Below are 21,417 nucleotides of genomic sequence, written 5' to 3' on the forward strand. Positions count from 1 at the left end.
CGATGCCGCGCGTTCCATACGTACCCGAAGACACTCCGGGACCCATCGCGGACGAGATCCGTGTTAGGCGGGGTGGAAGGGGTCTTTCTCCTTTGGATACCATGCTTCTTAATGCGCCACCTATCGCGGAGGGATGGTCGAAGCTGCTTGGGGCGATTCGGACAAAGAGTACGCTGGAGGACGACCTCAGGGAGATCATAGTAAGTGGGGAATACCGGTCCTCCTCCAGCGCAGCCGACTTACTCACAAGCGCGGGCATATGTAGATCCTGCGAGTCGCCGCTCGGAACAAGGCGTCGTTCGAATGGGTCCAGCACGAGCCGGTTGCTCGGGCGGCTGGCCTGACCACTGAACAGCTCGCTCGTGTCGGTGCTGTCACTGCGAGTATCAGCGGGGAGGGGGAGGGCCAGCTATCTTCCATCCAAGCTGCAGCGCTGCAATTGGCTGATAGCATGACGGTCAACGTGCATTTTCAGGATGCCGAGTTCGATGCCCTTCGGCTCGCGTTCGTCGCGCAGGGAGACGAGGAGGCGGTCGTGAGCCGCAAGATGGTTGAGGCGGTGGCAACGTGCGCGGCGTACAACATGGTCAGCCGTTTCCTCGTTGCGCTTGATGTGGACGACCGGGCCGATGTGCCCTGCCCTGTGCCGTCGCTGTGAGTGGCTGGAAGTTTGGGAGTGTCGACGATGTTCTATCCCTGTGGTGAACGTACGTGGATGCTATTTCTGACGTCGACTGTGCACAGGCTCATGACAGCGGTTAAGTGTAGTGCTTGGACAGTGCCAACTCACCGGGCCCCAGCGCATCGTTGCCGACGGGGTAATGACGAGTCTCATGCAGGACGTTGGTGGAGGTGGGGTAGGTGCAATAAATCGACCGCAGCCGTCTATGCAATTTCCAGAGTGAATGGTACGCGGCTGGGAGTGCAAGGCGTTTGAGATGTAACCTGAATGGTGCAAAACAGGAGGATCGCCGATTGTCTGAAGCGTTGATAGCAAAAGGTCTTCGATGTGGAGGTTGCTTAAATCATCCCAAGCCTATGATCCACTCCATGCCTAAGAGATCACCTGGACGAGGTAGAAGCATTCTCATGATAGGGTTCACCGTCGTGGTGAAGCCGTTTGCGCGCTCGCTCACCACACGGTGTGCGAGAGAACCTTATCGGTCAGACCATCGCTCATCCAGCTCCTACACTAGCCGCCAGAACTCGAGGCTCCAACAAACTCAGACGAACACCATACAATGTCTCGAGTCCCACCCGTACCATTAGAAACACCGGGACTCATCGCCGAAGATATCCGTGCACTACTATGGGGCAGTCACAAGGGCCTAGAGCCCCTCATCACCACCCTTCTCCATGCACCTCCCGTCGCAGAAGGGTGGTCGAAGCTGATCGAAGCTGATGGGTGCGATTCGGATGGGCAGTACTCTGGACGATGAGTTACGGGAGAGAATGGTAAGTAGGCCCGCTCCGCTGAGTGCGCAGCGGTGTATGCCCAGATCCTTCGTATCGCCGCTCTCAACAAGGCCTCCTTTGAGTGGGTCCAGCGCGAGACACTCGGTAGAGCAGCGGGCCTGTCTACAGAGCAGCTACAGCTGGTTGCGGAATTTATGCCAGCCGTCTCCGACTGACGCTCGTGCACTTTCTGCATCGTAAAATGAAACAAATTCCATAAATCGCCCTGCACTATCGAGCACCTAGTTTACAAGGTATTCGACCCTTCTAGCTCTATAAGAGCCTGAAACATGATGAACGAAGGTGATCCACGATGTTCGCAGAAGGCACCTTACAAGGACCTCATGGGCGCTACTTTGGGCAGGTAGGCCGGAGCGAATGGACAGGCTCTCAAGAGCAGAAGAGACAAAATTTGGACTGGAATGAATTCCAAAGACAGTTTTGATAGCCCATACAGTCTATTGAAGACAGTTGTGTGGAAAGGGTGCCTCCAGAAAATCGGAACTAGGTGCTACTTGAACGCTGCCTCTACCGGCGTTGCATAAGAGTTGATGAGGTGTCTGCTGACGAAGTTGGTTCTGAAAAGGTATCATGAGCCTATATAGACACTCTATTACAGATATGAGAGTGGGGAGACGACATTGAAGCGCACAAGAGTCACGAAGATACGCCGATGCCTGAACCTCTTCCGGTGCTTGATGCGCTGGCAAGAGCCAGGAAGCAGACTGCCTACTGCTCTGGCCGAGAATGTGTAACATCTTCCTATAAACCCACAAAACTTACTATAAATGAGCCATATACTTTCATAAGTGACGTTGCAAGGCGGTGCGCAGATGCCTGAGCGAGAAACCTCATCGCCCATAGGGAGCTTCTAGTGATTTCCCTCGAAGGGCACAAGTCGGGAACCAGGAGTCCTACGCTCTCCACTCAAGTTCGTGAGGTCTCGTACTCGCTGCTATAGGGATTATGCAAAGTTTATAGAACACAGGGGAGCAGAATCGCGAGTGCATGAATTGTTTGATTTTTTCGATTTTTTCGATTTTTCCCTGGTCGAAACTGCGTCGGAGTTGGTCGGGCATAAATTTCGCAACCAGCTGTAGCAGGAGCGACGTCAAAGCGCCTGAGTCCCGCATCCACTGAGTCATCGGCACGCCCCGGTGGCCTGCTCCGGAACTCGAGGTCGTAAACAGAGAGTTGTTCTGCGTGTCTCCTTGGCAGTGCTGTGATTGTGCAAATTTGATGATCGGTGCGTTCTACGGCGCATGTTCGCGGTGATTTCTCGCCCCTTGTATGTTGTTGACAGATTTAGCGGTACGTTTGTGGACTCCATCGTCGCGTGGGCGGAGAGGGATCACATATGATTGGGCAGATACAAGTACAGGACAAGGCACTATGGGAATGACAGTCGTCGGAATCAACGAACGAGAGTATGAAAAGCACCGCAAGCGAAATCGAGGCCGTATACATAATTCCGACGTGCTTAGACTTACGAGTTGCAAAGCGGAAGAGGGCTTATCAATCTTCCACGAACTCATCTGGCAGGACGTCCTGCAGCCGACGGCCCAAGACCGTTCCATTCCCTGCTGCGGACCACAACATCGTCCCATCCGGAGTGAACGCAACATGCGACACCCAGTGACCATGGTCGGAGAGCGTCGTCAAGCATGCTCCATCACTCGTTCTCCATACCCTCACCGTCTTGTCATTAGATCCAGAGGCGATGTACTTTCCGCACGGGGAGAAGCAAGCCCCCGTCACCCGCCCCTCGTGCCCTTCCAGCGACTGCACCGTCGCACCCGTATCCGCATCCCATATCTTCACTGCGTTGTCGCCCGTTGAGAGCAGCAGCCGGCCGTCCGGAGAAAACACCACACAGCGGATTGGCACATTTTCGTGCGCCTGCCAAAACAGAGGCTCCCGTCCAGTCGCGACGTTCCAAACGTGGAGCATCCCATCCTTATATCCAACAGCGATGTGTGCACTCTCCGGGCTAAATGCGGCTCGAAGAAAACATGCCTCGATGTCCCGATGCAAGGGGAATGCGAGGTATGCACTAGCGATAACATCCCAAACTCCAGAGGCGTTCCCCTTGTGGATGAGCAGCCAGCGGCTGTCAGGGGAGAATAGGGGCTCGACGTGTGTCTTCTTTTCGGCGCCATGTAGGGGTAGTAACTGGAATGTTCGTGCATCCCAGAGCCGTAGAGTGCTGTCGATGTCTCGGGTCGCAATATAAGCGCCGTCGCTGGACCACGCGCACTTGCTGCAGGGAGCAGCATGACCTTCGAGAGAGGCGACTTGGTGTGCGCTGCCGCTGATGTCCCAGATTGCGACCTTCCGATCTTCACCTGCGGACGCGATGTATCGGCTGTCTGGGGAGAACGCGAGATCCCGGACCTGTCCGTCATGGGCGATCCACTCTTGCGAGATACATGCATCTCGAGCACCCCACAGGATGATCGTAGAATCATCGGAGGCCGTCGCTACCCAGCGCCCATCTGAAGAGACGACAAGTGAGGTGACGCTCGCGTCATGCCCAGGCTTACCAGCTGAGCTGCCCCAGTCAATGTTCGAGTCAGAACCATGGCCGGTGGATACAACTCACAGTATTGAATGTCTTCACTGAGCGCCCAATTCGCGCGTAGCGGACGAAGCAACCTGCTGAACTCGTCGGACCAGGATATCGTCTTGCGCGCATTCAAGATGCCTTTGGGAACAGCCAATAGTACGCGGTGAAAGCCGAGCATGACCTTCTCCATGGCTGCAAAGAGCTCCTGGGTGGCAAGTCGACGACATTGCGTGTACAAATCTCCAACGCCGTAATCCCAGAAGACTAGAGTGATATCTCTTATTGCTGTCTGTTGCAAGAAGTGTATGGCACGTTGGACGTTATTGGTATTGGCTCGTCTCCACCATGTTAAGGAGGTCTGGCGATCCTTGCCTGATTGAGGGAGCGGCATAGAGGACGGTTCTGATTTAGATTATGAGGTATACAACTAAGAGACGGGATGAAATACGGACGAGTATGTTCCCCAATCGCAAGCGGACTGTTCATCGCCCGTAGAGCTAACTGAAACAGCAGCCCTGTAACACATGGGTTCACATGTTGAAGTATCTGGAACGAAACTCAGAGAGTCACAATCGAGGGGCACAGATGATCACGATAACGCTCACATTCAGCGTTCGCAGCTGCAATCGACGGGACCGATCACGTTTCTCCAGAGGATTTTCGGCAAGTAATATGAGACGCTCGCAGGTGAGGTTTTCGATGTTCGGAAAGGCTGACAGAAAGAGAAGGAAGGCTGATTCCGTTTGGAACCTAACACCGCGGATAGTGAGGCTTCGGACGCTATACACAAGTTGCAGATCGGGCGGGAGGAGCTGGCTGCTGACCCAAAACACAGTTGTGTCCCCCTTGAATGCGACATGACGGAGACCGGGGAGGTTGGACAGCAGAGGAAACGGAGAGAATCCGGCCCACGGAAACGACAGAGATCGGACAAGAGTCTGGAGGTGTGGCTGAGCTTGGACAGCGTCGTAGAACTTCTTGAACTGTTCCTGGGTCTGTAGATCGACATTGACGAAGAGGAAGAAGCGGCTACGGGGATGGAGCTGGCTGCAGGTGAGGGCAAGCGCACACAGCGTGGTCTTTTCGTCGGAGCAGTAGTCTATGGCCCTCTCGATGACCTCCCATGGAAGAGCGGGAGACGGCGTGGTGGGATGCAGGGAGTTCGCAAGGTCGTTCCATGAAGAGGGCATTTGTCGTCGGTTGGTGCTGCGGCGAGCTCGAGATGAGTAGGGGTGCTCAATCCTTGAGGCCACTGGTCGCGTTGAGAGGCAATTGATGGGGGCTGCAGCGCTGATGGACTAGCCGAGTGCCCCGCATTTGGCAAGCGAGCGACGTCTTCGCGTTCCTTCCCATTTTACGGGCTACCGCTCTCAACAAGATAGCGGAAAACATGAATTTGAGTTATATCGAAGGAGAGCCGTCTTAGTCGATTGACACCAATGTCGAGGGACTTTGTGCGGAAGGACCAGTGTTAGCATCGCTGCAGAGCTTTCGGAGACGAGTTGAGCGGCTAGTCTCTGCTAGCCCAATCGGTCCGCAATTGCCTCTCAACGCGACCGGTGAGCAGTGGCCTCAAGGACTGAGCAGCTCTATTTAGGGACAAGCAACAGTAGCCTTGGAACAGTTGCAGGACCGAAGATACTGTAGAAAATGCGCAGGCATCCACTGACTGGCAAGTACTGTCCAGCTCCGAACTCGTAAGCGCTGGCGGCGCCTCTGGGCTCGCATGGGTCTCGGAGATCGAGGCCAGCTCTCGCCGTCTCGCCGCTGTTCCCACTGCCTTCCCTCTTTCCCTCCACACGACGCCCGACCTCCCTCTGCACCCATCGGAGTCTCGCACTCCCCCACTTTCCTTACTTCCAACCACTGTAACGACTCCTCATGGACTACGACCGCAAATCGACCGTCTCCTCCTTCTACGGCGGCCGCCGGAGCGGCGACGCCCTCAACACCGACTTCCCCATCCCCGCAGGAGCGGCGCCCCCCGCCCGTCCACGCGCCGACTCGTCCTCGTCGTTCTACGGAAGCGCCAACAGGCACTCGCGAGCGGACTTGTACGACGCTGCCGGTCCCGGGGCGGGGTACAACCAGAGCTCGTACTTCGATGCTGGGCGGACGGAGCCGATCAAAGGAGGCGGGGGCGAGGAGACGGCGTGGGACGTGTACGCGGACTTCAACAATGCCGGACCGCGGTACTCGACAGCGTTTGGGATGGGTGACACCGGGTACGTGTGCTGGACTTGGTGAGGAATCGGAGAAGGGATGAGCTTATGCCGCAGAAGCTATCGTCAAGTGCCTTCCCCCACACCATATAGCCCGCAAACGGCTGGGTGAGTTATGTCTGCTATAGATCAAGTTCGGAACCTGAGGTATCGTGGGGCAGATACGCCAAGCCATCAACAGCATCTCTCAATGAACAGCAGCCAGGAGGTGTCGAGATGGTGACGGTACCGGCGCTGGGGCCGGAGTGGAAGGCGGAGGAGCTGCACGGCATGTCCAAGAAGGCCAAGCGGGAAGAAAAGCTCGAGAACATCTCCTCGAAATGGAAGAGGTGGAGACGTGATGAAGATGGCCTTTGCGGAAAGTGGTTCACCAGGAGGTTCACCGCCTGGTTTATCTTCGGCCTCTGCGCTGCGTGCGTATCTCTGCCACTTTATGCCCTCCGCGAACTACGGCTGAGAGAGAATGGTACAGAATCGCTATCGTCCTGGCGTTCACAATCCCCCGCGTCCCCTCATTCAGCACGAACCAGCTGCAGCCCCTCTCGCCCGCCACGGCCCCCTTCAACACCACCGTCCCCACCGAGTTCAGCCGCGCGCCCGCCAACTTCTCCTTCCCAGGCATGATGAAGCTCCAGGCCGACACCGGCAGCAATTTCCTCCCGCTGACGTTCAAGAACATCCACGCTTCCGTGTTTGATCTGACAACGGGCCGGCAGGTCGCGTCGGGCGATACCGGCCACCTCACCATACCCGCGAAGAAGTTCCCGATCGTCCAGCTCAACCTGAACTTCACGTACTCGGCCGTGAATGACTCGGACATCACATGTGCGTTCAATTTGTCTGTAAGGGCGTTGCGTGCGGATCTCGTGACGCTGTCGTATAGGGAATAACTGGTACAACGGCTGCAAGAACAAGGCTACGGAGATCAATGGTACGCGCCCCGGTACGTACCTACTTTCACTAATGTCCCGAGTACCTCTTGTGTGAGTACTCACGAACCGTGTCCATACTATGCAGCCGTTCAATTCAGTCTTAACCTCGACATGAAGATCGCAGGCCTCATTGGGACAAAGCACGCGTCTACACAAGTTACGAACGCGGAGTGCCCTATTGAGCTCCCCACGAACTCCGTCTGAACGGTCCCTTCCGTGTCCTGTTTGCCAGCGCGGAGTTTGCGACTCGTTCATTTGGATATTTTATTGCTGTGCTTTTCGTTTACTTTTGCTACTGCAGCTACCTGGACTTTCGTGACAGAGAGACGGACGTTTTGCTTGCCCACGAGACAGACAGACCCAACGACCTCATCTTATAATGGTTTCGGCACTCATCTCGACTGCATTGTTTTCTCATCTAGTAGCGTATGCCATCGTATTCTCGGACATATTTCTTCCTCTGCGTGCCTATGCGTTCCCATGGACAGTATTCCGGAGGTAGGTGTCATTATTATGCGGCTGACTATACTTACGACTGGGGTAGGCGGACCACTTCGTGACGAGACAGTGGTGCAGGCCACCGATCGGCTCACCCAATGCTGTGGCTGACGTCCTTAAGACAATTCCTCACCGCAGACTGCTACCATGGCGCCCCGGGTCCCCTCGAACTCCTCAGCCATCGAGCGCATACAGCGCGCTAGAATCCGCCATCGCTCAGGCGCACGCAGTCCGGAGCCCAAAGAGTCTGTGAACAAGAACAACCTCGAAGACAGCGCGTCGGTGTCGGCCAAGCAACGCACGTCGCTCAGCGGGCGCACCGAACGCACAGACCGTACGATTGTTGTCCCAGTCGAGGATGCGGAAGACCTCGCGCAAGCAGGACCCACGGTCCTCCTGGTGAGGCGTTCGCGCATCTCAACGCGCGGTCTGCCATCGCGGTTCAAGACGCTGCCCAAGCTCCCGTCCGAGGCTGAGGAGGAAGCGGAGCCGAGTGATTCCTTCGCCCAGAACCACCGGGAGGTCGCGCGCCCTCCACCAATACCCGAGCACGACCCGCGCCCGCTAGACCCTGTCCCCCTCACCCCACGCTCACTACGTCCCTACCGAGGTGGCTCCGCGCACTCGGTGTATAGCGCCCAGTCTGAGGCTTCGAGACTACCTACGCCCAACTATGCCCCCGATATGGTATCTGGGGCAAACGTCATGCGGGGCTTAACTTCGTACTTCCCCCGCCTGCCCGCGTTACCGTTCACCCTCGCCTTCAACCCGTTCCGCACACGCTCGCGCCCCATCCCCGCGCGGACGGAGTCGGAGGGCTCAACCTACTCGCGCCAGTCGACCTCTACCTGCCGCAGGAGCACCGTCGCCTTCCTTCAACGCCTGCCTCAACCTCGCTCGTTGGTGGTGGACACCGTGCACGTCCCGATCCCGACAGCGCTCAAAGACAAACGCCCGCTTCTCCTCTCGACGTGGAGTACCTCGGACAAGTTCACACGCAAGTTCCCCCGTCCCCGCGCTCTCGCGAACGAGAGCTGGCTCGGCCCCGGGGCGAGCTCTGTGTCCACGTCCGGGAGGACGGACGAGGGCGGGCTGGGGATAGACAGGCCCGCGCGGTGGACGCCGCACAAGTGGTGTCTGGTCGCGTCGGTGTGCACCGTGCTCGTGTACGGCTCCGCGGGGCTCGTGTGCGCGATCCTGACCTGGTTCGGAGGTACGCCCTCTCCCTTCTGCGCCCCCCCCTCCCCGCGAGCGCACCGTATCTGTATGCTGACCCTCTTCCCCTCGCGCGCGACAGCATGGAAAGGCGCGGACGTGGCCTACGTCGCCTCCTACGACCTCCTCGTCCTCCTCACCCTCGCCTCCTCCGTCCTCCTCCTCGCAGCCCTAACCGGCCTCTCCGGCGCGCTCCTCAACTCGCGCCCCCTCCTCGCGCTCTACGCGCTCCTCCTCTGGCCCGCCTTCCTCGCGCTCCTCCTCGCCGCCTACCCCGCCTACAAGCGCTCCGCCTACGCGCTCGACCGCAAGCTCTCGCGCGCCTGGTCCGAGTACTACACGCCCCTCGGCCGCCTCGCCATCCAGGACGCGCTCCACTGCTGCGGCTTCCTCACCGCGGCGCACGACGCGGCCCCGAGCGCGCTCTGCTACCCGCGCACGCCGCTGCCCGGCTGCAAGGGCGCGCTGTGGCGCTTCCAGCGCGCGTGGCTGCGCACGCTCTGCGGCGCGCTCTTCGCCCTCGTCCCGCTGCACGTGCTCAACATCCTCGTCGCGCTCCTGTGCGCGAACCACGTCACGCGCACGTTCGGGAAGGGCATCACGCCGCGGCGGTACAGGCTGAGCGCGGAAGACGTCCGCGCGGACGCGCTCGGGCTCATGCAGGTGCTCAGGGAGCGCGGCGTCGGGCCGCTGCGGAGGCCGGGGGTCGCGAGGGCGGGGTCGAGCGCGGCGTCCTTCCGGGAGGACAAGGTGCGCTACGGCGTTGAGGCGGAGAGGGCTGGGCGCGCGGCCCGTCGGAGATGATGCAGTCCGCGCGAACGATAATTGTGTACGATGTCATGTGCGAAGCGGTATATACAATCTAATGTCACAAGGCACCTCGAGTGCCACTTGTCTATATTAACCCCAAGCAGCGTCTGCGCTCAGTCCTCGATGCCCTCCTCCTCCTCCGCGATGAGCCGTTCCGCCTCGAGCGCAGCCATACACCCGCTCCCCGCGCTCGTGATCGCCTGGCGGTACCGCTTGTCCTGCACGTCCCCCGCCGCGAACACGCCCTTGACGCTCGTCTGCGTCGTCCCGGGCACGGTGACGATGTACCCGTCGGGGTCCGTCTGCAGCTGCCCGCGCACGAGCTGCGTCGCGGGCTCGTGCCCGATCGCGTAGAACAGGCCGTTCACGGCCAGGTCCTTCTCCTCGCCCGTCAGCACGTTGCGGATCCGCAGGTTGTTCAGCAGGTCGCCGTCGCCCTGGCACTCGACCGCGACCGTGTTCCACAGGATGGTGATCTTCGGGTGCGAGAGCAGGCGCTTTGCCATGATCTTCGACGCGCGCAACTCGCCGCGGCGGACGAGGACGTACACGTGCGAGCCGTATTTCGTCAGGTCTGGTGCGGGGGGCGTGTCAGTATGGCAGATCAGCTACGCGACGGGATGCTGGCGGAAAGGGGCTGTCCCCCTCGCTGCGACATTCTGTCACAGAGAGCGCAGCAAAGAAAAGGCACTCACAAGTCGCCTCCTCGGCCGCAGAGTCGCCCCCACCAATGACCGCCAGCGGCTTGTTCCTGAAGATCGGCACCGCGCCGTCGCACACCGCGCACGCCGAGATGCCGCTCTGCCAGTAGATGTCCTCGCCCTTGAGGTGGAGCCGCTTCGCGCTCGCGCCCGTAGCGAGGATGAGCGTGTCCGCGGTCTCGGGCTCCTGGTCCTCCTGGAACTCGCGCCAATAGCGGAAGGGGCGCGCGGAGAGGTCGACCTTCGCGACGGTCTCGGTGATGATCTGCGTGCCGAAGCGGAGCGACTGTGCGCGGAACTTGTCCATGAGCTCGGGCCCGAGGATGCCTGAGGGGAAGCCGGGGAAGTTCTCGACTGTGGATGGAGCGTCAGTGATGAGGTCGTGTGGGCGACTGAGGAGGTATGAGGGGGTAGGCTGGGAGCTGAGTTGGATACGGCGACGATGATCGGTAGTCTGGTCACCGCCCATACAGAGTCTTTGCACAAAGTACAGAAAAAAGGAGAGTAGATGAGAAGACACGGATTACTGGTGGACTACGCGCAGTGGGAGTGGGCTTCCTTTCCCTTTCCGTTGCCGCTGCCAAGCACCTTCGACGCCTTAGCTAGGTGCCTTAGTGCACATACCAGCACTTTCTCTACATCACGCAACCCAGCTCGCGCCCAGAGCCCACCGCTACTCGCACGGCAGTCATCGACGATCGAGGAGGATGCCCTCTTTCTATGGCCGCTCACGTGAGGCGAGTATACGACGTCCCATAGCGTGTGTAGCCGTCTCGATACCCCTAGGGTGCCTGCAGATTGCGACCGTCGTCCGACGCACGCCCACTCGTGAGCTCTCGGATCGCTCACCCCTCGCCAAGCGTCATACAGTGTGCCTATTATCGCATCCTCCGCAGGGGCAATAAGAGAACGAGATACGCACCATCGGTTGTAGTGGTGAGCTGACCGCCGGCCGCGAAGCCGTTGGCCATGAAGCCCTCGAAGAGGACCGGCTGGAGGTTCGCGCGGGCAAGGTAGATGGCTGCTGTGTGCCCTGCAGGTCCGGAGCCGATGATCACCTACATCGCGGCGCATCTCAGCACATCTGGCATCGTCTTGGAAGAGACAAGTGTACGTACGACTTTTGAGTGGAGCTTGTTGCTCTTGGGGACGGTGGTGGGAGGGACGTTGGTGGGTGCCATCTTGACTGCGGGAGAGGTTGCCGAGGTAGAGTACTTGGCGGACGCAGCGAGGGGGATTGCTCTGAAGAGAGCGCGGAAGGGTAGATTGGATGGCCTCAGCGTGGCGAAGGGAAGAGCGACTTATACCGTCGCGGTCACGGTAGCATCCTTTAGCTAAGCCTCTTTTTGCGGTCACGTGGCAGGCCAGTCACGCCTAGCATGACCAAGAGACGCGTCTCGTTCAACTCGCGCTCTCCCAGTACTGCGACCACTCAATGACCGTTGTTCACGCGCTGACAAACCGTGCAACTTGTCTGCCAGGCTCTGCCTCAGAGCTGTCCGCTGCATCCAGATTAATATGGACCTCACGCAATAGCAGCGTCTGCAATGCAAATAGCCATGTGTCAGCTGCGCGCCGGGCCCGGTGTTATACACCGTTGCTAGACAGATGGTGGTGGCAGGCCAGTCGATTTCCTGGGATTGTAGACATCCAGTGCGTTGTCTTGTGGAAATCCACTCCTCAACAAATCATGTGTGATTCCAGCAGAAGGTCAGCCGGATCTCCTGGACGAGGACGAAGTGAACTCTCTCCAGATGATCTCTCCCCATTTGGTAAGACCTTTAGCGTGACGTGACTGTCCAAAGGACTGCGTACATATGGCCTGATAACCGTGGCAGATCATATGGATCTTTCAGACCGATTGAGTATCTGTAAAGTAGATCTGAAGAAATCTGACACACAAGTGTATCACTGTACTGACAGGCTTCAAACAACCTAACAGTCCCATGTAGTGCACTATGTCATAGCGTAATCTACACCTAGCCGCTAGTAGACGTCGTAGCCATAGAACCTACCGCTGTCAACCATGCTCCGTAGCTATCTGCACGCTGTCCTCGCAAGCTGATGATGTGCTTATTTCTCACACTGGACTGCTGTGTGACCGAATGCTCAGACGATTCAACACGTCGTCGACCGTCTGCCCCTTGCCCCCGCTTGTGCATAGTTGCCACGTAATATCAATGTCTGGCTGGACTGTGGAATTCCACAATCACGTCCGCCACCGGCCCGCCACCACCTGTTGTCTAGCAGTGTATACGTCCGACGACTCTATCCAATACACCTGACGTTCCAGCCAACCACGTCCGCCAGATCCCCTCATTCCGCGCGAACCAGCACCTCGTCCGCCTTCCCTTGGATATCTGCAACCGTCCTGTGACCGGCAAGACCCAACGTGAGCTCAAAGTCCGCCAGGATGCTTTTGATCACCGCCTCCACTCCTGCCTGGCCTGCAACCGTCAGCCCGTACGCCCACGGGCGCCCCACTGCACAGTAACGCGTTAGTCACCTCTTGCAGAACCTCGATAGAGGGATCCCTCACATAAAATGCCTTGCGCGCCGAGCGCAAGAGCTCGGAAAATGTCCGAGCCTGTCCTGATTCCAGAGTCGAACAGTACTGTGAGCTGCCCGCCCGCCTGTGCCCCTCTTACTTTCTGCGACTTCATGATCCTCTCGAGCGCCACGAGGGAGGATATCGATCCGTCGATTTGGCGTCCACCTGCAAAGAATCAGCCAGGCGTACTTTGCAGTCACCTCGAGAAGGAACCTTCTCGCGACTTCCACGCGTACAGCCTGCGAGACCTACGCTGTCATGATATGGCGTTACACTGAGAGACGTCGCCTACAGGCCCATACCGGTGGCGTAGAAAGAAAGGAGTAGAGCGTGCCGCGCGAGACTGCAACGTCTTCGACCCCATTCTCTCAACGATGGAGTGACTGCAAGTGGCAGGCAGTCATCTGGGCTGCAAGGGATAAGGGAGGCAGATAACCCCTCGCAGTGCATCCCCCACAAGCTCCGATCCGCGTTCGCAAAATGAGATACTCACCATGGTTGGAGACAATGACCCCGTCTATCCCCTCGTCAATCGCAATCTCCACATCCTGCAAACTCCTTCGTCAGCAGCCTACACCCCTCGCCCCCGCGCTGGCACGCACCTGCGGAGCCAAGATCCCCTTGACGATCAACGGCCCCTCCCAATTCCGCCTCAAGAACCTCACGTCCTCCCACGTCCTAAACGTCCCGTTCACGCTCTCCCGCCCCCACGTCGCCGCGAGCTCGACCATCTCCCGCGTCCGCGCGTCCCCTGCCTCGTACAGCGCCCGCACCCTCGCCGGGTCGTACGGGAACGCGGGCACCTCCGCATCGCCGTGCGGCGCGCGCCCCTGCGCGGCCATAAACGCCGGGTCGCTCAGCGCGACCTGGATGCCGACCCCGTGCGCGAACGGCAGGAACGTGTGGTCGAGGTCCGCGGGCCGCCACCCGATCGCCATCGTGTCCACGGTGACGACGAGGGCGCTGTACCCGCTCGCCTTCGCGCGGGCGAGGAGGGAGACGGTGAAGGCGTCGTTGCGCGGCCAGTAGAGCTGGAACCAGCGCGGGGCGTGCGGGCCGTTCGCTGCGGCGACGGACTCGAGGGAGCGCGAGGCGGCGCCGGAGAGGACGAGCGGGACGCCGAGGGCGCCCGCGGCGCGTGCAGTGGCGAGCTCGGCGTCCGGGTGGAAGCAGGCTTGGCAGCCGATGGGCGCGACGATGAGCGGGGAGGAGTACTTGGTGCCGAAGAGGGTGACCTGCGGAGGAAGGTTAACGTTCGACGCTGCGAGTCGACGACCATGCAAGGGATGGCTAGCGCGTCCGGCGATCAAACATGGGGGCTCGAACGCCGAGCATGTGCCGACGTAGGAGGTTTCTTTGATACGCCGGGGTGAGTCATTGGGCTCTGCATTTGTGGCCGTCGCTCAAGCGCAGCAGCCTAGGACGCCGAGACTAAACGGCCGGCTAGCGAAGGACGGTTTACGCACCTCGATGTTGCGCTGCGTCACGTCGCGCAGCATCCGCGGCACGATCTGCCACCGCGCGAACGCGTCGCGGTTCGCGCGGAATGTCGAGCCCGAGCCCGCGTTTCCAAACAGGAAGCCCCATGCGCCTGAAAAGCATACGAAGAATCAGCGAGCTGCATTCAATCGTCCTTGGGTGTGCCCTGTCTTCCAATCGTCACGAACGGAGAACACGACGGATGGCTTCGCGATCTCCGGGACTCGCGATGCGATGGGACAGATCGCACATCCGTCGAATGGACGAGCGAGACGTGGAGAGACGTACCAGGGCTGTCTTTCAGCTTCTCGCGTGCGGCTTGCTCGATCTTGTCTGGATCCACCGAACCGAGCGGGGGCCCGTTCGGATTCGTGAAGAGCTCGCGCACGTAGCCAGACCACCGTCCTGCTGCTGCGCCATACGACTTTTCTTGTGTAGAGTCGGCCGCGTCGGTCGAGCCGGCAGGCACCCCATCTTGAGCCATTGTCGTGACCCGTACAGTAGTGGTAGTTGGAAGGGTGTGGGAGGGGGAATGTGAAGCGCGCTTGCACTAGACTGCCCAATTGCCTTGAGATAGGAGGCAAGGGACGAGAGCGTCGAGGCCGGCCTCTAAGAGGGACGTTGCGCGGCAGGAAGGGCGCCCTGGAAGGCAAGTGTTTTGTAGCTACTGACCGCGCTGGCTGAGAAGAGGCTGTCGGACTCTCACACTCTCCGATCCGACCATGGGATCTCGCCCCGGGCAAGCAGGGGTGTCACGAGTGGGCATGCTTTGGGATAACAAGTGCGACTTGCGGCTCCCATGCCCGAGGGCCCAGCTGCGTCGTCCACTAAAGTGAAGTTAGAGCTTCAAAGCGATCTGTACTCAACGCGCTCATTCTTAAGCCACTTTATCGCAAATGCGAATTCCGAGGGTCTGAGCATGCACAGCACCAAATCGAGAGCAGCCTAGGAGTCCATAGCAGTACTCAAGCTAATAGAAGACGGATGTGTGTCACAAGGCACGGCTTGGACGAAGGTGGCGTCAGAGAACCAGCACGGGCCGGCACTGGATTCCGTTCCGTCCTGTTTGGTCGGCGCTCACATTCTCCTAGCATGCATGAGTATCTCTGGAATGACGCCAGACCACTATAGCTTTTTGCAGGATCGATCATGATGGGGTTACTTTGAAAAGATTGAGCCTGGGGTCTGCAGATACGTGAAGGCAGTTCACGCCGCATGACGATGGCGCCTCCCTAAGCGGAAAGACAGGAGAGCACGGTGTTAATTGCAAGGATACATACATAGGAGACCAGAGGTGGGAGTATGTTGGGCCGATGGCAGCCGTCGGAACCTTGAGATCTGAGCCACATCAGCAGAGGTACAGAACGTGCAGTCAATGCTTCTGCCAACAGATGACAGAGCAGGGATTGCATGAAACCGGAGAGTACGATGGGTCTATGACATGCAAGACGGGAACCGTGACCACAGTGTGCTATTCGGCCCCCATTGTTGCAACGCTCTCCAGCATGTGGTACCTAACAAGCCATTAAACACGGGAGACATAAGGAAGTCCATAGAGCTAAAACCAGAACATCACAAGGAACGGTCCAAATACGCGAGGATGGAAAACAAAACAGACAACGGCACCAAACACACGTTCGGGGCGTGTACAACACCGCGCAAGTCCTGTCCTTCAAGTAACCTCCTAGTTCTTTGCACGAATAGCCACTGCGCCCACTAGGTTGATACAGGGAGCGGCGGCGCCTCCCATTCAAAAGGACACAGAGGAGGCAATGGGGGGTGTGCTAGCCGTGACGACGGTGCCCGAAGGGAACAAAGTGGAAGTCACCACAGTCTCGGTCGGGAACAGAACGGAGGTGACCTCAGTGCCGGAAGGAATGAGGGTAGAGGTCTCCCCGGTCCCAGAGGGGAAGAGTATCGAGATGACTTCAGTGCCCGAGGGGTACGTCGCGCCGGACGAGCCAACGGCCGACGGAGCAGACGACCCGACCGCAGATGTGGCAGCTGAACTGACTGCGGAAAGGGTGGCAGAGCCAGTCACAACTGGAGCGGACGAACCGAATGCCGAAGAGACGAATGTCCCCGTCACAGTCGTGAAGCGGCTACTGATGTGAGTACCAGTCACGGTCGTGAAGTGCGAGGAAGGGTGGTAGACAGTGACGGTAACGGTGGGGTACGCGCAGGAGAAGGTAGCTGACTCGATGCTCGTCGGAACGGAGAACGAGCTCCTGGTGGCGATGCTGGTGGGGAAGGAGAACGAGCTGGATATCCCGATGCTGGTGGGGATCGTGAACGTGCTCGATATCCCGATGCTTGTTGAGGAGGGGTGCGAACTAGCTGAAACAATGCTGGTCGGGAATTCTGAGGTCGTGACGGTGCTCAACCGGATGCTGGAAGGCTCGAACGACGAAGCGCTGCTTGATGCGTCTACGGTAGAGACCTCGACAGTTGAAATGCTGACGGTGGGGACCTCCACGATTGAGACGCTGAGAGTAGGAGTTTCGCTGACCGAGATGCTGAGAGTAGGAGTCTCAACGTTCGAAACGCTGAAGGTGGGAGCCTCGGCTTTCTTGTCAATAGCAGCGGCGTTTCCTGACAGTGCGTAAGCCAAGCATACAAAGTAGATATGAAGTGCTCGACTCACCACCTACGACCAGCACACCAGCTAAAACATAGCATAGAAGACGCATCACGGTCTCTTGGAAGAAAGCAAGAAATAGGAATATAGAAGGTGGAAGAGAATCGTGAAGTGGACCTGACGCGGCGGGAAACTCGCGAGTCGTGGTGGGAGCTGGTGCTGTCCTTAGAGCCACAGGAGGGTTCTATTTTATACTGGCTCACTACATTGACAACGTAAGGGATTGAGTAAGCGGATGGCGACCCGTTTCAAGTGAATCGTGGGATGCTCCAATGCATAGCGGTGTCACGGTGAGATTTTCTATTGCTGCGCGCAGTGTCGGACGGTAGTCAACCATGTGATGCATCTCCCTCCTGTCGGGCTCCTTGACGCTAGTAGGACACAGATGGCGAGTGGGTCAATGTCGATCGTTATCATGCCATGGGGAGCGTGAACGATCGGCCGATAATGCGACTGAAGTAAAAAATGGCTTGAGCCGAGCGCGAGCTATTCCTCTAACCCCGACATCCCTTCGAGGGACCTCTTGAGTCGAGTGCAAGCTAACGGTGTATGCTGCCACCGACGAAAGGACTTTGAAACAGCACGACCATTGGCATGTTACTATTTAGCTGACCAGCAGAAGCAAGACATACATCTAGCCATTGCTCACCTTGGCGGAGATCAAGATAGTCTTGCCGAGGCTAAGTAGATCATGACGGGGACGCGCAAAAGACGATTCCCCTATTTGGGAATACCCACGTTCTTACAGCACCGCCCCTCGCAGGGCACCTCGGGCGCTTGAAGTGAGCTGATCGATGGCCATCGTCATCGCGGGTCGATGTTCTCAATTCAAATCGGCCATCCCATACCGGCATGGAAATAAGAAGGTTCATGGCGGGCACACGCGGTCTACGCTCCCTTCTGCGCAGCAAGAGCATGGTTTCGCGGCATCATACCGCCGCGGCCGCCATGCCCCCATAACGTATTGCAAAGATTCGAGGTGTTGGGAGGTAGGCCCAAGTGATGTGCGGTCTCCTGTCTTTGAGTCTGTTTATTCTGCATAGTATAAAAAAGCGAAGATTATTGGAGAACCAGTGTTATGCTGGTCAGGAATGAGCCCAGTTCAGACGGAAGTGTCTCACTACCCAGATAATTGTGCCTACTTGAGACGAGCCAAGAATCATGCCCTATATGCTCGCTTGCAATCGCGATCGTTGTAAGATTGTCAATAAACCTTAACGTCTGCTCACCATGGTGGGTTGGTTCTCATCATCAAGATTGCAGTCAAAGATGAGCAGCGCTGGCTAACCTTCGTAGACTCAATCTACATACTTGTCTCCTCCCGCGAGACATCCGAGTCAAAGTGAGGTCGTTCATGTCTACTAGTGCACCCCGGCTCACAGTGCAGGGCGTCGAGATAGCCCCATTACGTGAACTTGTGATTCGTCAATTTGTCCTAGACCACATGCGCAGTTTCCCGCAGTCGCTGCTGATCCGCAGGTGGCCGAACTAACACTGCCTGCCACAGCCACCTTATTGAACGCTTGGGTTCTGAGGGTACGCCCGTTGTGATGCTGACCAAGGCCACCGGTGGTTTGAAGATCTGCGCAGCTACACTGGTGTTGTACCGGCATAAACATTAAGCTTGTTTGAAATGTCGTTGCGCACCTATCCGCAGTCCTTAATTCAACCAAAAACTGGGAGGTGATCGATGACTACTACGAAGCGGGTCATTTGAAATCCCAGTGATTGGTGCGCACATCTTGAACAGCCTATGACCACCGGCAGTGCCGCGGCGGTGAGCAAGAAGTCCACATAATACCCCTTCTTGACCATCGCTTCCTCCGAGTCGTCTCTCCATACCTAAGTACATTCCTTACGAAGAATTGCATCTCGCCACCTCGGGCGACGATGGGGCTCTTTCGGCATCCCAGACTCGGTTTGACCACGCTTCCTCTTCCTCCTGTCAAACTGGGCCTTCTTTCGCTACCACATTATTTCACGCTCTTGGACGACGGGCAAAGACTCAGCGGACGGATTGATCTCTGTGTCGAGTTACTTCTACAGCTGACGAGCCATGCCGCGTCGTAACCGACGCATTCTTGCAAGCGGGAACACTCATATCCAAAGCGTCGTAGCACGTGCCTCTACTCCTATTAATCATACAGGATTTCGATCCTCGTAGACCCCCCTGGTCTCTCACCTGTACCCGTATGAATAGCCGTTCCATTCAGAATGAGGAGATTCGCCGGATTATAGACATACGCGTACCCTCCGCTCCCAGCACCAGCTTCCTACGAGTCACCGATAACGTGTGCCTCTTCTCCAGGAACGGGACATGGCACCTTGGCCCGGCCGTCGATATCCAGCGCGACGAGGAAGCGGCTGACCATGTTGTACGCCGCACAGGTCGCTATCGCCTCCACTACCTTGCGATTTGCAGCCGCTTCGTCGTCTCCCTGATTGAGGAAAGCCAGGCGGAGCCCATCAATCATGGCGTCCTCCACCTGCACATTGACGGTCATACTGTCCGCCAGAAGCAGGGCCATGGCTTGGATGGCAGATAGCCGACCGGGGCCCGCCGGTGAGGATGCAGACTGAGACGCTTTGACATCGCCAATACGAGCGAGCTGCTCTGTCGACAGGCCTGCTGCTCTGGCGAGTGTCTCGTGCTGGACCCACTCGAAGGAAGCTTTGTTGAGAGCGGCGATACGAAGGATCTAGGCAAACACCGTTGCGTAGTCAGCGGAGGGGCGTGGGTGATAAATACTGCGGACCTACGTGCCATGATCTCCCGTAAGTCATCGTCCAGGGTACTGCCCATCTGGATCGCACCCATTAGCTTCGACCACCCTTCTGCGACGGGAGGTGCATGGAGAAGGGTGGTGATGAGGGGCTCTAGGCCCTTGTGACTGCCCCATAGTAGTGCACGGATATCTTCGGCGATGAGTCCCGGTGTTTCTAATGGTACGGGTGGGACTCGAGACATTGTATGGTGTTCGTCTGAATTTGTTGGAGCCTCGAGTTCTGGCGGCTAGTGTAGGAGCTGGATGAGCGATGGTCTGACCGATAAGGTTCTCTCGCACACCGTGTGGTGAGCGAGCGCGCAAGAGGCTTCACCACGACGGTGAACCCTATCATGAGAATGCTTCCACCTCGTTCAGGTGATCTCTTATGCATGGAGTGGATCATAGGCTTGAGATGATTTAAGCAACCTCCACATCGAAGACCTTTTGCTATCAACGCTTCAGATAATCGGCGATCCTCCTGTTTTGCACCATTCAGGTTACATCTCAAACACCTTGCACTCCCAGCCGCGTACCATTCACTCTGGAAATTGCATAGACGGCTGCGGTCGATTTATTGCACCTACCCCACCTCCACCAATGTCCTGCATGAGACTCGTCATTACTCCGTCGGCAACGATGCGCCGGGGCCCGGTGAGTTGGCACTCTACAAGCACTACACTTAACCGCTGTCATGAGCCTGTGCACAGTCGACGTCAGAAATAGCATCCACGTACGTTCACCACAGGGATAGAACATCGTCGACACTCCCAAACTCCAGCCACTTACAGCGGCGGTACAGGGCAGGGCACATCGGCCCGGTCGTCCACATCAAGCGCAACGAGGAAACGGCTGACCATGTTGTACGCCGCGCAGGTTGCCACCGCCTCAACCATCTTGCGGCTCACGACCGCCTCCTCGTCTCCCTGCGCGACGAACGCGAGCCGAAGGGCATCGAACTCGGCATCCTGAAAATGCACGTTGACCGTCATGCTATCCGCCAATTGCAGCGCTGCAGCTTGGATGGAAGATAGCTGGCCCTCCCCCTCCCCGCTGATACTCGCAGTGACAGCACCGACACGAGCGAGCTGTTCAGTGGTGAGGCCAGCCGCCCGAGCAACCGGCTCGTGCTGGACCCATTCGAACGACGCCTTGTTCCGAGCGGCGACTCGCAGGATCTACATATGCCCGCGCTTGTGAGTAAGTCGGCTGCGCTGGCGGAGGACCGGTATTCCCCACTTACTATGATCTCCCTGAGGTCGTCCTCCAGCGTACTCTTTGTCCGAATCGCCCCAAGCAGCTTCGACCATCCCTCCGCGATAGGTGGCGCATTAAGAAGCATGGTATCCAAAGGAGAAAGACCCCTTCCACCCCGCCTAACACGGATCTCGTCCGCGATGGGTCCCGGAGTGTCTTCGGGTACGTATGGAACGCGCGGCATCGAGTGCTGTGTTCGCTCAGTTGCGTTTTGCTAAGTTGCACTGGGAGGTGGTAGCGCGAGGTCCGGAGGCTGACTGTGTGACGGTGTGAAGTTCAGTAAGGGTCATGTGGGCATGCATCCTGTGGCGGGAAGACCGTGGAAGCC

The 21,417-nt window shown here is 58.0% G+C and overlaps 9 protein-coding genes across 9 annotated transcripts in view; 3 read left to right on the forward strand and 6 right to left on the reverse strand.

Moving 5' to 3' along the window:
- The window catches only part of DICSQDRAFT_158142 (uncharacterized protein), a 5,068-nt gene extending 4,159 nt beyond the window's left edge, over nt 1–909 (forward strand). Inside the window, exons 6-7 of the mRNA XM_007371328.1 lie at nt 451–707; nt 769–909. Coding sequence (XP_007371390.1) covers nt 451–658 — 208 coding nt within the window. The 3' untranslated portion in view covers nt 659–707; nt 769–909. The remainder of the gene's footprint in view (nt 1–450; nt 708–768) is intronic.
- Nucleotides 910–2,970: 2,061 nt separating this feature from the next.
- Nucleotides 2,971–3,990, reverse strand: DICSQDRAFT_72699 (WD40 repeat-like protein; the record flags this gene model as incomplete). The annotated part of the gene is made up of 2 exons (XM_007371329.1): nt 2,971–3,369; nt 3,751–3,990. Coding segments are annotated over 2 exons (639 nt in total), but the record flags the coding sequence as incomplete, so codon positions are not given.
- A 1,793-nt stretch (nt 3,991–5,783) lies between these two features.
- On the forward strand, nt 5,784–7,620 carry DICSQDRAFT_94344 (uncharacterized protein). The gene is made up of 6 exons (XM_007371330.1): nt 5,784–6,246; nt 6,301–6,351; nt 6,405–6,656; nt 6,716–7,068; nt 7,127–7,186; nt 7,261–7,620. Exons 1-6 carry the CDS (start codon nt 5,903–5,905, stop codon nt 7,377–7,379), a joined length of 1,179 nt encoding a protein of 392 aa, XP_007371392.1. The 5' UTR covers nt 5,784–5,902; the 3' UTR covers nt 7,380–7,620.
- A 321-nt stretch (nt 7,621–7,941) lies between these two features.
- DICSQDRAFT_113783 (uncharacterized protein) lies at nt 7,942–9,692 on the forward strand (the record flags this gene model as incomplete). The annotated part of the gene is made up of 2 exons (XM_007371331.1): nt 7,942–8,886; nt 8,971–9,692. The coding sequence occupies exons 1-2, from the start codon at nt 8,358–8,360 to the stop codon at nt 9,690–9,692; spliced, it is 1,251 nt and encodes a 416-aa protein (XP_007371393.1). The 5' UTR covers nt 7,942–8,357.
- A 119-nt stretch (nt 9,693–9,811) lies between these two features.
- Nucleotides 9,812–11,580, reverse strand: DICSQDRAFT_72665 (thioredoxin reductase; the record flags this gene model as incomplete). Its single annotated transcript, XM_007371332.1, has 4 exons — nt 9,812–10,272; nt 10,394–10,753; nt 11,322–11,457; nt 11,518–11,580. The coding sequence occupies 4 exons, from the start codon at nt 11,578–11,580 to the stop codon at nt 9,812–9,814; spliced, it is 1,020 nt and encodes a 339-aa protein (XP_007371394.1).
- Nucleotides 11,581–12,552: 972 nt separating this feature from the next.
- On the reverse strand, nt 12,553–14,955 carry DICSQDRAFT_141721 (oxidoreductase). The gene is made up of 6 exons (XM_007371333.1): nt 14,718–14,955; nt 14,417–14,541; nt 13,553–14,185; nt 13,444–13,498; nt 12,939–13,115; nt 12,553–12,882 (listed from the first exon to the last, which is right to left on the reverse strand). The coding sequence occupies exons 1-6, from the start codon at nt 14,911–14,913 to the stop codon at nt 12,716–12,718; spliced, it is 1,353 nt and encodes a 450-aa protein (XP_007371395.1). The 5' UTR covers nt 14,914–14,955; the 3' UTR covers nt 12,553–12,715.
- Nucleotides 14,956–15,595: 640 nt separating this feature from the next.
- On the reverse strand, nt 15,596–17,442 carry DICSQDRAFT_141722 (uncharacterized protein). Its single transcript, XM_007371334.1, has 2 exons — nt 17,074–17,442; nt 15,596–17,021 (listed from the first exon to the last, which is right to left on the reverse strand). Exons 1-2 carry the CDS (start codon nt 17,117–17,119, stop codon nt 16,180–16,182), a joined length of 888 nt encoding a protein of 295 aa, XP_007371396.1. The 5' UTR covers nt 17,120–17,442; the 3' UTR covers nt 15,596–16,179.
- Nucleotides 17,443–19,340: 1,898 nt separating this feature from the next.
- On the reverse strand, nt 19,341–20,035 carry DICSQDRAFT_175443 (uncharacterized protein; the record flags this gene model as incomplete). The annotated part of the gene is made up of 2 exons (XM_007371335.1): nt 19,341–19,766; nt 19,817–20,035. The coding sequence occupies 2 exons, from the start codon at nt 20,033–20,035 to the stop codon at nt 19,341–19,343; spliced, it is 645 nt and encodes a 214-aa protein (XP_007371397.1).
- A 582-nt stretch (nt 20,036–20,617) lies between these two features.
- DICSQDRAFT_72701 (uncharacterized protein) lies at nt 20,618–21,273 on the reverse strand (the record flags this gene model as incomplete). Its single annotated transcript, XM_007371336.1, has 2 exons — nt 20,618–21,010; nt 21,076–21,273. 2 exons carry the CDS (start codon nt 21,271–21,273, stop codon nt 20,618–20,620), a joined length of 591 nt encoding a protein of 196 aa, XP_007371398.1.
- Nucleotides 21,274–21,417: the final 144 nt, after the last annotated feature.

Source organism: Dichomitus squalens (assembly GCF_000275845.1).
Source record: "Dichomitus squalens LYAD-421 SS1 unplaced genomic scaffold DICSQscaffold_98, whole genome shotgun sequence".
NCBI lineage: Eukaryota > Fungi > Basidiomycota > Agaricomycetes > Polyporales > Polyporaceae > Dichomitus > Dichomitus squalens.